This window comes from Prionailurus bengalensis, chromosome B4 (assembly GCF_016509475.1).
Source record: "Prionailurus bengalensis isolate Pbe53 chromosome B4, Fcat_Pben_1.1_paternal_pri, whole genome shotgun sequence".
NCBI classification, from domain to species: Eukaryota; Metazoa; Chordata; class Mammalia; order Carnivora; family Felidae; genus Prionailurus; species Prionailurus bengalensis.
Genome location: NC_057358.1, coordinates 114,314,623 through 114,328,072, shown reverse-complemented (window position 1 = coordinate 114,328,072; position 13,450 = coordinate 114,314,623). Strand labels below are relative to the sequence as shown.

Here is a 13,450-nt window from a genome sequence, read left to right as displayed (position 1 = left end):
GACCAAGGCACTCCAGGACCAGCCTCAAGTGGGCTAAGGCACACTATAGAGATTCTCTTGGCTTCCCCAAAGACAGCTGCATCCATCTTTATGCCCACATGTCAGCCCTTGCATTTTGGAGATCTGGGTACAGCTGACTCAATGGCCCAGGGAAGTCCAAAGCCCTTATGTAGATATTTAGAAACTCACTGAGAGACACGGAGATTCCAATGGCTTTCTCTGGCCCCTGGACTCCTGTTTGCACACATACTTCTTTTTTGAACAGCATGGGACAAATGCCAAGCCAGGTCCATTGGTTGGTTTCCTATGTTGGTTTCCACTGTTAACCCCCTCCTGCCAAACACTTTATGAATTACGTTATTTATTTTACTGAAGATTTTGGGTTGTGGGGAGGGGTCAAATACACGGCCCACAGCCCTCCGCCATTTTTCTGGTGCCATTCTCTTCTCTGAAAAGAGAGCTCTTTGTCTTCCTTACCCCTGAACTTTGCCCCCTTTCTCTCTCAGCCTCTTGCTTAGCAATTTATGCTTGTCTTTCACAGTTTGACCTTGTCCACCACGGACAGGCTTCTCATCTGGCCAGGCTAGCAGCTTTATCAAAGTATTTCTTCTGAAAACATTCAGGGCTCATTCCTCACAGGAATTCTGCCAGACACAGTCTTTTCCACTTCCCCATATACCAATGGCAGGTCATGAAAGTGAGTACTTGGGTGCATGATGAATGGAACTCTAGGAGCAAGGCTTCAAGGTTTTCTGAGGATCCCCTTCCCTTCTATGCACCCCAGATTCCTGTTTTGGAAAACTGCAGAAGTCTCTAGACCACCTCCAAGTTCTCATCTGGTCAAAATGGCTGCGATTCTCATCAAGGTTGGGAAGGATGAGGAAGGACGCTGGAACTGCAGGTGTGGAGAGGCTGGGGGTGGCAACTGTGAGAAGAGGAGTGGGGGTAGAGGGCCTTCATTTGTGGGCTTAGTGGCTGATTTCTATGCTGACTCACTGGCAGCTGCATTCCAGCCAGGGTGGCTGGGAGCTCCAGTAATGGATTTCCTCAAAACACACAGACCCAGGCCATGGCCCCATATTTCCACGCCTCGGGGGACAGCTCTGGTGGCCAGCACCCACTTTTAGTGCAGGTAAACGTAGCAACACGCAATCTCCCCCCACATAACAATATCAGGCAAGAAGTATCAGTGGTAAATAATTTAGACAAAGATCCAGGCAGGTAATTGGAAGCTTTTAGAGTTTTGAAAGTCCTCAGAAGAGAGAATAAAGCTATTTGATGATTCTAAAAGTAGCTATGAGTTTTTCTTTTATCTCCCCTTTTGGCTTTATTTTTCAGGTGCATTAGGGAAGAAAAGAACATCTCTATCAAGAAAGAGTGGACATAAAAGGCCTTTCAATGGATAGGTCTAGATCAATAGGATCTGCTTTTGTTTTATACTAAGTATCCAATGTGTTTAGGGGATCAGTGAAAGGAATTCAGGGCCCCAAATCAAACATTCTTCTCATAAATCTGTCTTGGTGGGACACAGCATGGTGCTGGGCAGCCAGCGTTTGTGGGATCTTGGGAAATATGCTTAAGCTCCCTAAACCTCATCTGTGAAATGGATAATGAGAATGATGATTTCATCAGGTTGGTGAGGGGTTTTGATGAGCTAATCTACGCAAAGTGCCCAGAACAGTGTCTGGTATTTCTCAAACACTCGGTCTATGGTAGGTAGAGAGAGGTCTTAGCCATTGTTTAGTTGAATCGCACAAAGAGACCTAGTATAAAGTTTTGTCTCTTTCTCTGTCTTGTCCTGACTGTTTAGGAAAGAGCAGGGAGCATTCTATTCCCATCAGTGTTTGCCAACACAACGTACAGACACTCATAGAGCCCAGGCCCATGTGGTACGGGGGTAAATTCATCCCAGTGCATTCAGAGCCCAATTCCAGGCAACCCATAGCATGACACAGATTTCAGTTCTCCAACCACGCTGTTTGTTGTCTGTTTGTTTGTTTGAGAGAGAGGGTGCAAGTGAGTGAGGGGCAGAGAAGAGAGAGAGAGAGAGAGAGAGAGAGAGAGAGAAGCAGGGCTCGTGTTTTACCTGAAGTGGGGCTCGACCTTACCTGATGTGGGGCTCGAGCTCACAACCCACGATTCAGATCATGACCTGAACTGAAGTCAGACCCTTAACTGATGAGCCACGCAGGTGTGCCAACCACGCTTACATCAGAGCATAGTAGGAGAACGAATGTCAGCTTCAGATAGGACTGAACTGGAATCCTGCCGGCCTCTTCCTTGAACGACTGTATCTTCCAGCAAGTTGCCTAATTTATCTAACCTCCTGAAAAATGAGGATAATATCAGATCTCACAGGGGCACTGTATCGACAAAGAGATCATAGATGTCTAGTACGCAGCACAGTGCCTGGCCATAACAAGGGCTCAAGAATGAGTCACCTTTATTATTTTTACTTACTATTACATTATTATTATTATTATTTTATAATTATTACATGTTATAAGCATTATGATTCTTATATGTATTCTTATATGTATTGTATATCTTATATGTATTGTAATATTATGATTAACTACCTGTGGTGATGCTTTTGCTTCGTACCATGGGACTGAGGAAGGCAGATGCACCTTTCATTCTTCCAAAGCCTCTACCTGACTCCTCAGTTTTGTTTCATGAGGCTAACAGCTCCCCAGCAATGGGAAATTTACCTGAGGAGCTGGAAATAGTTCTGGTGGAAAGACCATTGGATTTTTTTTTTTTTTTTTTTTTTTTGCCTGAAGACTTTTATCCAGGTTCTTTTTTGCCACCTACTGGCCATGTGACCTTATAAAGTCACATAATCTTTCTTAGCCTCAGGGACTTATGGGGAACATGTAATCAACTTCATAGTTTTGTGCTAAGGATTAAAAGAAATGCTTGACAAAGTGCCTGGTAAAGTATTATGCATTGTAAGGGTATGGTATGTTACCATTACAACATTTCACCCCCTATTTCTTTTCCCTAACTATCTTTGGCTGCTATATATATTTCACGTGTAAATGTAAACCAGTTGATATGAGATTTTTCCACAGTCGTTTGGAAGCAGTGGCTGAGCTTTGTTAAATTAATCTCTGTCCTAGCTTGGAAGGGAGAGAAATGGACCTGGATTCTTCCCAGTTTGGGTCCCTGGCTAAGAGTCTAATCCATCAGCTTCCAGGGAAAACTTTTGCAGTAGGGTTATTCATATATTTGGAAATCTAATGAGCTTCAGTTTGAGTAGCAAATTAAATACTGAAAGGCTGAAGCTACAAAAATGGAGCCAAGTCTCTTCCCAAAGATCATTTTTCTTTTCTTGGGTCATTCCACATCCAGGCTTTCTGGCACATCTGGGCCATGGCAAAGGTGCACTGATCCACAGCGAAGTTTTTGGGGAAAATGGCAGCCTTTCCTCCTTTGCTTTGCCTCTGAGCTGATGCTCTGGCGGGGCTACTTGCAGCTGCAGGGAAGAGCTGGTTTTCTGGAAAAGCTTGGACCATTTTCTCTGGATCACACAGAAGGGCTCTGGCATGCTACTGAAAAGGTACAGGTCAGACTAAAGAAATATCAAAGGAAGGGGGTTGGTCAAAGGAGCTAGAGAAGTCAAGGAAAATTCCTTCAAGATTTGCTTATTAACAAATGTTTAAGTTCCCCAGCAGAAATTCCTTGTTCTGGCACTTTGGAAGCCACTGCTGCCATGTTGTACAAGGTCAGGGCCAACATTTCCATTGTGCTCCATGAGGTGTCCAAGGGGCCGCCATTCACATAGACTACAACGTAAAGGGTCCTTCAGGCTTTTGCGCACTAGGATTTTCCTGTAACCAAATCGCACAATAGCCAAACTTCTGGTCACAAACAAAGCCTCGTTTTTTGTTCTATTTTCTCCTTACACTGTACCAATTTCTTCCACAAACAAACCAATGAACAAAGAAAACATTTTTAAGCCCTACCCAAATTTCAGGAAAGGAAGATGATGTAATGTTTCCAGATGTGCACCATTTAAAATTCCAAAGTGTGCAGTGGACCATGTATTTATGGGGAAAGCAGATTTGTAGTTAAAATGTATTGTTGAGCATTCATCTTCTTTCCCATTTAATTGGGGTGTAATAATTCCCAGTACCTGTTATGTCCAAAGAGTCTTAGGAAAAATATAAAAGAAAATGGTACTTTCCTTTTAAATAAATTCCAAAGTCATCTCTTTGCCTCAGGCTTTCAAGATAAAAGACAGTGACTAAGTAATTCAGGCAGTAGGTCTGGTGGCTCTGACAGAGGCTGCCTCAGAAACACCGCAGGAAGAGAAGCAGAAGGAGACTCATAGTCAAGGAAAGCATGGACTTTCTCTTCACCTGTACCGTTAATCACAACAGGGAAAACTGGAAAGTCACCGTTATCAAGCAGGAGCTGTGACTACGTGGATAGAAACAGGTCGTCTTCATTATAAACATTTTAAAAACCGAAATGGTATTCCCATAATAAACAGTTCACTCCTCAAGAAACCAACTCCCCCCATCTCCCACATGCTTAAAGAAAATTCTACTTAAGACATCTTTTTTTTTTTTTTTAATGTTTATTTTTGAGAGAGAGAGAGAGAATGAGTAGGGGAGGAGCAGAGAGAGAAGGGACAGAAGATCTGAAGAGGGCTCTGTGCTGACAGCAGTGAGCCTGAGGTGGGGCTTGAACTAATGAGCCATGAGATCATGACCTGAACTGAAGTCTGAAGCTTAACCGACTAAGCCGCCAAGGTACCCCTCCTTTGGATATCTTAATTTAATTCACCATTTACCTCTGGTTGGCTTTGTTGAGACCTACATATCCCGCATGGTTTCTGATACAAATATCACCTTTGATTTCAGTGCTCATGTTGGTTGATTAGTTAAGCTGGTGTTAGTAGTAAGTGATTAAAGTAGCAACATTTTACACTTCATCCAATAGTCCTCAAAAATATCCATAAAGTTAATTTTCCTGCTGGCTTCTAAAAATATAGCATTAAATTTGGGGGGGGGGGCATCTATTAAATGTACTGGGCTTAGCACTTCTCTTCCCTTGTCTTCATTGTTCTTGTTTAATGTCTGAAACCTGCTCTAAAGACTTCACATTTGGGGGGTGTCTGGGTGGCTCTGTTGGCTAAGCGTCAGACTCAGGTCGTGATCTCACGGTCCGTTAGTTCGAGCCCTGCATTAGGCTCTCTGCTCTCCGCACAGAGCTTGCCTCAGACCCTCTGTCCCCGTATCTCTCTGCCCCTCCCCTGCTTGTGCTCTCTCTCAAAAATAAACATTAAAAAAAAGACTTCACATTTGTAAGCCATCTCAAATTTATTTTAGCATAAGGCAGATGGCCAATTCATATGTATATGTTCATATATCTAAGGGTCAAACAGAACACATCATACAAAGTGCCACCAGCCTAGCAAAGTGTGTCTTTGGGATGACAGTCACTCTTTTCTTGTTGCCAATGCTTCAGACACTCTTCTTCAGGATTCCATAGTGCCTACCATGTTGCTAAACCTACGTGCTCCTTGATAGACCTATTTATTAAAATAATGAGTAATGTGTCCCATTAAGAGTTTTCCAACAGTGTGACAATGTGATGGAGCGAGAGAAGGAAGACAGATGTGCTTCTGATAATGTTACCACTCTAGGGAGTAGAGACAGCGGACCCAGTGTAAAAAGCCACTAAAGGAAGTGACAGCAGTAAAGACAGAGATAACAAAAACCCAGAAAATATTTTTGTTATAGGACCTCGGCAGACAAAATGCTATGGGGAGAAAGGTCACAGTTTGGCTTCAACAAGAAGTAATTTGAAAGACAATGATGTGAGTTTATTTTCGAGTAGCGGGCTTTGATGCCTGGGTGGGGAAATAGAGAGCAGGTCTTCTCAGGAGGCACTGAGATGCTGGAGAACTGCCATTGCCCAGAGGCTATCATTAAGACCACGCAGACTCAGGCTTAGATATCCAGGTCCACAACCTACTAGCTCTGTGACCTTGGCCAAATTATCTAACCTCTGCAACCCCCATTTTCCTTCATGGTGACGCACTAAATGGCTCCCGTGTGAATAACAAATGTCCCAGTCTTGCTCTGGTGAGCTTCTTGTGAGGCACTGTGGTATTACCCTTCGTCTGCTTCCCCTTCCTGGGGAGGATTGCACGTACCCACTCCACTGAGGGTGAGCTTGGCCACGTGCCTGTCTTTGACCTTTGAAGTATCAACAGACATGCCGTGCGTTGCTTCAGGCAGAAACTTGAAGAGTCAGTGAGTGCTTTGCGCTGATCTCTTATGTCTTTGCCATGAAGACTGGTAACATTCCAGGTGGTGGCTGCTCCCTCAGCATGGGTCCCAGAGCGAGGTCAGTGACAAAAAAATGGAAACAGAGCATAAGTGAGATATGAGCCAAGCCACTGAGATTTGGGGACTGTTATTGTGGTACAAAAATGAATTTAACCTGACCGATAGAGGACTTTTTAAATTCAGGAAAAGCTTTTATAATCCATCTTTGCACACTTGTAACATTATGTGAAGCATTCACGTGTGGGTTATATTATAGACTTTGGCAAACAGTCTATTGATGCACCATGCTTTAGTAGTCTGTAAAGTGCTCTCATGCTGTGGTCTGAATATTGGTGTCCCCTCAAACTCATATGTTAAATACTAACCCCTAATGTGACAGTATTAGGAAGTGGGCCCTTAGGAGAATAGGTCATGAGGGTAGACACCTTGTGAATGGGATTAGTGCCTTTATAAAAGATGCTCCAGAGAGATCTCTACCTCCTTCTGCCCTGTGAGGATACAATGGGACCAGAAGGGACCCTCACCTGACCACGCTGGCACCCTCATCTCAGTCTTCCACCTTCCGGAACTATGAGCAATAAATTTCTGTTGTTTCAAAGCTGCCCACTCTTGTGATATTTTGTTATAGCAGCTGGAGCAGATGAATACAACTTATGTGTTTTGATGAGAAGTTGCTATTTCTCCAGACTATTTACTAAAAACTACATGTAAATACGTTCCGACTCTGAAGGATTGAGATTTTACCTAATTCCCAATGCTACATTCTTCCTCTTGTTTTTCAAAGCATTTCTTATTCAAATCTGTTTTCAAAATTTACTAAAGATCTCCTTACTATCACCTAATTTCATGCTTGTTTCACCTTAGTAAGTACTTCCTCCATATCTCACCTCGAGTGTCACTGCCTTCCAAAGAATCTTTTATCTGTAACTACTTCACCATCTGCCCCAACCTAGAAGCTTTCTTTCATAATATCTATGTTCCTTTCCTGCCCCCCAGCATTTATCTCAATTTGATTGTATCATTAGCATCATTATTGGATTAATTTCTCCCCCACTAGACTGAAAACTCCCCGGGACCAGGGAGTGTATCTAATTTTGCACATTACCATGTATAGGGTCTCAGCTCCACACCTAAGCACTTAGTAAGCGCTCAATAAATCTCAATCTATGTTTATTTTACTTTATTTTTAAATTTTTTCCTACATTTTTTTAAATGGATTGTAAAAATTTAAATTTTGCTGAATGAGGATATGGATTAAAAAGGTCAAAGTGGAAAAGTGGGGGAGAAAGTCCAAATATCTACTCAGGAAGTAAATAGCATTTATCATACCAAAGGTACAGACTTTCCTCTTTTCTTCTCCTTCCATACAGAAGTCTTATTAAGGGTGTTGATAAATGTGAAGGTTTATTTTGTTCCTTTCTGAGAGCCAGGAACCTCGTTAGAAGAAGAACTGAACCATGTAATTAGCCTACACTAACTATTGCCATGAATATTGCTGTAAGTTGAAGCAATTTAAAAAAACAGACTTGGAAATGGTTTTTCCATGAATGCAGAATTTTCTGTTAATAAAACCCACACAGGAGAGGTGACAATGGCAAACAGAAATCTGCCAGTTATTTTTGAAAATGTCAACTGACAGAGCATCAGATGATGGTTCCTTTGTGGGAGGGTGCTGATGGAACTTTCTCAAGCACAATAACACACACGCACACATCAAGGGGATGTAAACAGCTATCCTGGGAGGTGGGTGAATTTACTGCATGAAACTGGGATGTCCCAGAAGGATTTTGCCTTTGTGAGCATGGAGATGAAATCTACCAGTAGTGAGGTCTCAGAAGGCTCAGCATAGTCCTTGATGATGCCAAAAACACTGTTTACAAAATCGAAGCTTGTCTAGGGTCAGAGAGAAAGAAGACAAGAGTACACATACTTCCAAGGGTAAGGAATAAACAATTTTAAAAAATTTTTTAACATTTATTTATTTTTGAGAGACAGAGACAGAGCATGAGCAGGGGAGGAAGAGAGAGATAGGGAGATACAGAATCTGAAGCAGGCTCCAGGCCCTGAGCTGTCAGCACCCAGCCCGACATGGGGTTCAAACTCATGAACCTCGAGATCATGACCTGAGCTGAAGTCAGAAGCTTAACTGACTGAGCCACCCAGATGCCCCCTTCTGGTTAATTTTAAAACATGGCTACTGGAACCTTCCTGCTTTGACTCACCTGACTTAACTCTTCTAGGTTTGCAAAAAGTCTCTATAAATCTACATCCAGAAGATATTCATGAGTTTGTAGATATTTTAGTGTATTCATGAAGATCTTTTTAGAAAATGCAATGCACATTACTTTATATTTTTCAATTTTGAAACTTGCCCTTTGGGAGAACATTGAACATAAACTTGAGTATAACTTTACAAAACAAGGTAGCAACCAGTATTTTCAAGGTTTAAGAATTTTACTAAATACAAATGATGACATTTAAGCTCCATAGAACACATATGGGAAAGGTGCTGTTCTGTACGAAGTCGCTGTTGCTTGCATGAGCCCCCTCAACAGTCCTGCTGAACATAATCTGTTCAAATGGGCCTTCTCTGCTTCTGGGGGCCAGAAAAGTCTCAAAGGTTCTCTTCCTGCCATGGCACTAACTTGAGACCAAAACAACATTCATACTAAATTTTCATTTGTTCCTTCCTCTGCAAAAGACCCAAATATCCTGTACATTCAGGAAACTAAAAATAAACAATTAATGAGTTAATATCTGATAACAGGGAAGATGTTTAGATTTGGAGAAAGGCATAAATATTAATGAGACATTAAGGGAGTCTTTATGTTATTATTACTTGATCAGATGCTTTCATACAATAGGAAAGCAACAGCAAATCAAGAAGGAACTATACTTCTCCAGATAACTTGCCCTCATTCTATACACTAGAGATCAATTTATTGAAACAGGACTACTTTGTAAAAATATGATGAAACATTCAAAGGGGCCAATTATTTCAAAGAGCTTAGGTGTGAAAAAACTAGACTTTAGACCACCAGTCTTCTCCAGTTTCCATTTTCATATTAATTAATGCAGTGGAGGCGCCTGGGTGGCTCAGCCGGTGGAGCGTCCGGCTTCGGCTCAGGTCATGATCTCGCGGTCCGTGAGTTCGAGCCCTGTGTCGGGCTCTGTGCTGACATCTCAGGGCCCGGAGCCTGTTTCAGATTCTGTGTCTCCCTCTCTCTCTGCCCCGCCCCCATTCATGCTTTGTCTCTCTCTGTCTCAAAAATAAATAAAGGTTAAAAAAAATTAATTAATGCAGTGAATGGTTCTAGAACTTGCATCAGAATCACCTAGAGGCCTTGTTAAATCAGACATTAGTGTCAACCCCCAAGTATCTGATTCGGTAGGTCTCTGATGGGGTCTGAGAATATATATTTCTAGTAAGTTCCCAAGTGATTCTGATGTTGCCAGTGTAGGGACCCCCACTATGAGAACCACTGACTTAGAGCTTCCCAAAGTTCATGTACAGGCAAACCTCATTTTCTTGCACTTCACAGATATATCATTCTTTACAAATTGATGGTCTGTGGCAATCCTGTGTTGATCAAGTCTATTGGTGCCATTTTCCAATAGCATTTACTCACTTTCTATCCTTGTGTCACATTTTCATAAATCTCATGTTTCAAACTTTTTCATTATTATTATATTTTGTATGGTGATCTGTGATCCATGATCTTTGATGTTACTATTGTGATTGTTTTAGGGTGCCACGAACTACATCCATATAAAAGGGTGAAGTTAAAATCGATCAATGTTGTGTGTGTTCTGACTGTTCCCCCCAAATCAGTCATTCCCCCCATCTCTCTCCCTCTCCTCTGGCCTCCCTATTCCTTGAGACACAACAATATTGAAAGTAGGCAATTAATAGTCTTACAGTGGTCTCTAAGTGTTCAAGTGAAAGGAAGAGTCAATTGATGTGACAAACTTCATTGTTGCTTTGAGAAATTGTCCCAGCCTCCTCAGCCATCAGCAACCACCACCCTAGGCAGTCAGCAGCCATCAACACTGAAGCGACACACTCTACCAGCATGAGGGTTATGACATGCTGAAAGCTCAGACAGATGGTGGTTAGCATTTTTTAGCAATAAAGTATTTTTAAATTAAGGTAAACCACTGTTTTTTAGACATACTGCTATTGCATACTTGATAGACTACAATATAGTGTAAATATAACTTTCATATGCACTGGGAAACCCAAAGATTCATTTGACTTGCTTTATTGCCATATTCATTTATCATGGTGGGCAGGAACCAAACCCACAATATCTCTGAGGTATGCCTTGAGTATTGTTGTCTGGAAATCTGGAAACATCCAAGTATTTAAAAACCATAATTGTAAGAGACAGAAGTCATTGCTACAGAATCTTTGAGAAAATTTAGAAGAAATAGTATTTCTGCTATAAGATTCTTAACCTTATACAAAATTTTGCCACTTAAAAAAATAGTGAGTCCTCTGGTAGATTTATTTTACCACTTGACTTACAACAAATAACTTTGGGAAACTTGTATTGATTGTGTAAAGGAAGATATGTATCCTCTAAATACACTGGGACATTTGAAAATAAATAAACTCAAATTGACCTTAAAAAACCCCCAGAAAATGCTAGTTTGAAAAGCTTCTGTAGCTTACAGTGGGATTAAATAATTCTTATGCTGTTTATTAGGGCAAGGGCGGTAGCATAGCTCAGGGGGTTAGTGCTCCATAGTGAACATCTATTGGTTACCACCCAAAACTCCCCTTCCCTAACATCTTCTGGTATTCACCTCAGGATCTACTCGTCCCTATGCCTCGGATGTGCCATGTATCACAATGACCTTACTCTTAGAGATGGGTCTTCATTGTTTTAAGCCAATTAGCACTTTCCTTCCTCATCAGAGTGGTTGGTTCAGGAGAGGGCATGTGACTTAAGCCAGTCCAATCAGAATGAAAATGAAGACTTTGGCTATGAATGCTGAGAAGAGATCTCCTCTGTCCCTCTCTCTCTCTCTATGGCCTCAAGGACAGCAGCCAACTGTGACTATAACAGAAGCCTGTCATAAGATGAGACTGATGCTATGGAAAGCAGGGATAAGAGATGGAAAGAAATTTTTCCTTGGTTTTGAATTCCTTGATCAAACCAACCTTGAACTCTCTCCCACCTGTGACATTTACAGCCACATGGGCCAATAAAATCCTACATTACTTAAGCTAGTTTTCTGTACCCTAACAGATATCATCTCTAAGTCTTAATTTTCTGAGTGTCTTTGTGGTTTAAATTTTGCCAGTAAAGTACATAACATTGTGACCTACCCAATCAATATTATTTACATTTTAACCGACATTTATATAGCACCTGATAGATGTCAAAGAAAGCTAATCTGATCATGGCAATGATTAGATGTTATGAGATAGCCAGAGATGGTATCGTCATCCCTCTTTTATATCTTAGGGGAGGGATTGGTAAATGACAACTTGTGGGATCAGCCAGGCCTGCTACTCAAATAATGTTTTATTGTAATACAGCTATGCACATTATTTTTCTTTTTTCTTCCTTCCTTCCTTCCTTCCTTCCTTCCTTCCTTCCTTCCTTCCTCTCTCCCTCCCTCAGTCTGTCTTTCTTTCTTTCTTTCTTTCTTTCTTTCTTTCTTTCTTTCTTTCCTACAAATTATCTATAGCTTCTTTGGCACTGCAACAAAAAAGTTGAGTAGTTGCAATAAAGACCACGTGACCTGCAAAGCCTAACATATTTACTGTCTGGACCTTTATGAAAATGTTGCCAACCCCGGATTTAGGAAATGGTGGACTAGACTTTCTTAAGGTCAAAGCCAGAGGCAGATCCAGAACTTGAACCCAAGTCTCCAAGCACAGCATTTTTTCCTGTGTAACAGAGTAGCCTGAGTGCCAAAGCCTTATGGGCAGAGGCAACCTTGGCAGCAATGTGGCTCTTCCTCCCCTGTCATCTTGGAAGGGAGCTACTCCCTGCCCATCCTTTGCCCTGGAAAGGAATCCTTTGCCATGAAATTCTCTGCTCATAACTGCACTCAATCACGGCTGCAGCAGCACACAACGTCGGGGGCACCATTTCTCCCACAGATACCACGAATATACTGTGGAATCTGACCCCACTGCATCACGTGTGATGGTTGCCCCAGAAATCTGTGACCTGTGGCTGATAAGAAGATTTGCTTGGCATTGTTCAGAGGGAACAAGAGCTCCAAAAGAGGGAACTGACTGAAGGTGGGACAGGTACTTTGAGGATGGCGGTGAGCTCCCCCACTCTAGAAGTGTGTGAACATGAGGTGAGAAGGCAGAAGAGATTCAGACATCAGATGGGGAGCTGGACTAGTTTACTCAGAAGATCTCACACAAACCAAACAGGCCATGTTTAAAAAAAGGAACAAAGAGACACCAAGCAGCAGATAAACAAAAATACACCATAAATGCAATTTTCTTCAGATTCCCTGAAAGAAGGGACCTTCCCCTCAACTTCCTTTTTTTAGCATGGCAGGGAGAAATGAGTCCCCAAAGAATCAAATTAATATTTTCCATCTACTATGAAACTGAAAGCCACATTACCATCTTAGGAACTGATAAAATGGTCCAAGGAATCAATGCATTCACCCGTGAAGACTTCCAACACGGCCACTTGCTGCTTTCTCAAGTCTAATTAATTGGTAGGAAGTTTTTGATATGTTTCCATGATTTCATTCCAGGTTTTATCCAGGACATGGGAGAAAAGGGAGAACAAAACATTTCCACCTCGGTGAGTTGACTTGCAAAGCAGCAGGAACAGGTGATTTCCAAAACCATGTTTCCCACTGCAGGCCCCGGGCATTCCTCTTGCTAGTGGTTCTGCAAGCTACTCAGACTGTAGAACTTACATATCAGTTAGAAAGAAGTTTCCTCTCTCTGAGGGACTTTGGGGTGCCAATTCCTCCTGATGCAAAGCATGGGAAGCATAGTATCCATAATGAGAAGAAATCTAAATTGATGTTGTTTTGAATTATGCTTCAGAATTTAATGAGCCCTCTCCAGTTTATTGCCCCAAACCCTCAAAGAACCCCAACCTCAGAATTGGGAAGTCTGATCCAGGTTCCACTGGCAATGCTTGTTGAAATTA

At 41.8% G+C, this 13,450-nt stretch overlaps 1 protein-coding gene across 1 annotated transcript in view; it reads right to left on the bottom strand.

The window, feature by feature from the left end:
* Window positions 1-13,450, bottom strand: part of PLEKHG7 (pleckstrin homology and RhoGEF domain containing G7) — a 59,651-nt gene that overhangs the window by 22,055 nt on the left and 24,146 nt on the right. Inside the window, 5 exon segments of the mRNA XM_043564289.1 lie at window positions 4,199-4,294; window positions 7,740-7,755; window positions 8,097-8,198; window positions 8,528-8,649; window positions 12,919-13,056. Coding sequence (XP_043420224.1) covers window positions 4,199-4,294; window positions 7,740-7,755; window positions 8,097-8,198; window positions 8,528-8,649; window positions 12,919-13,056 — 474 coding nt within the window.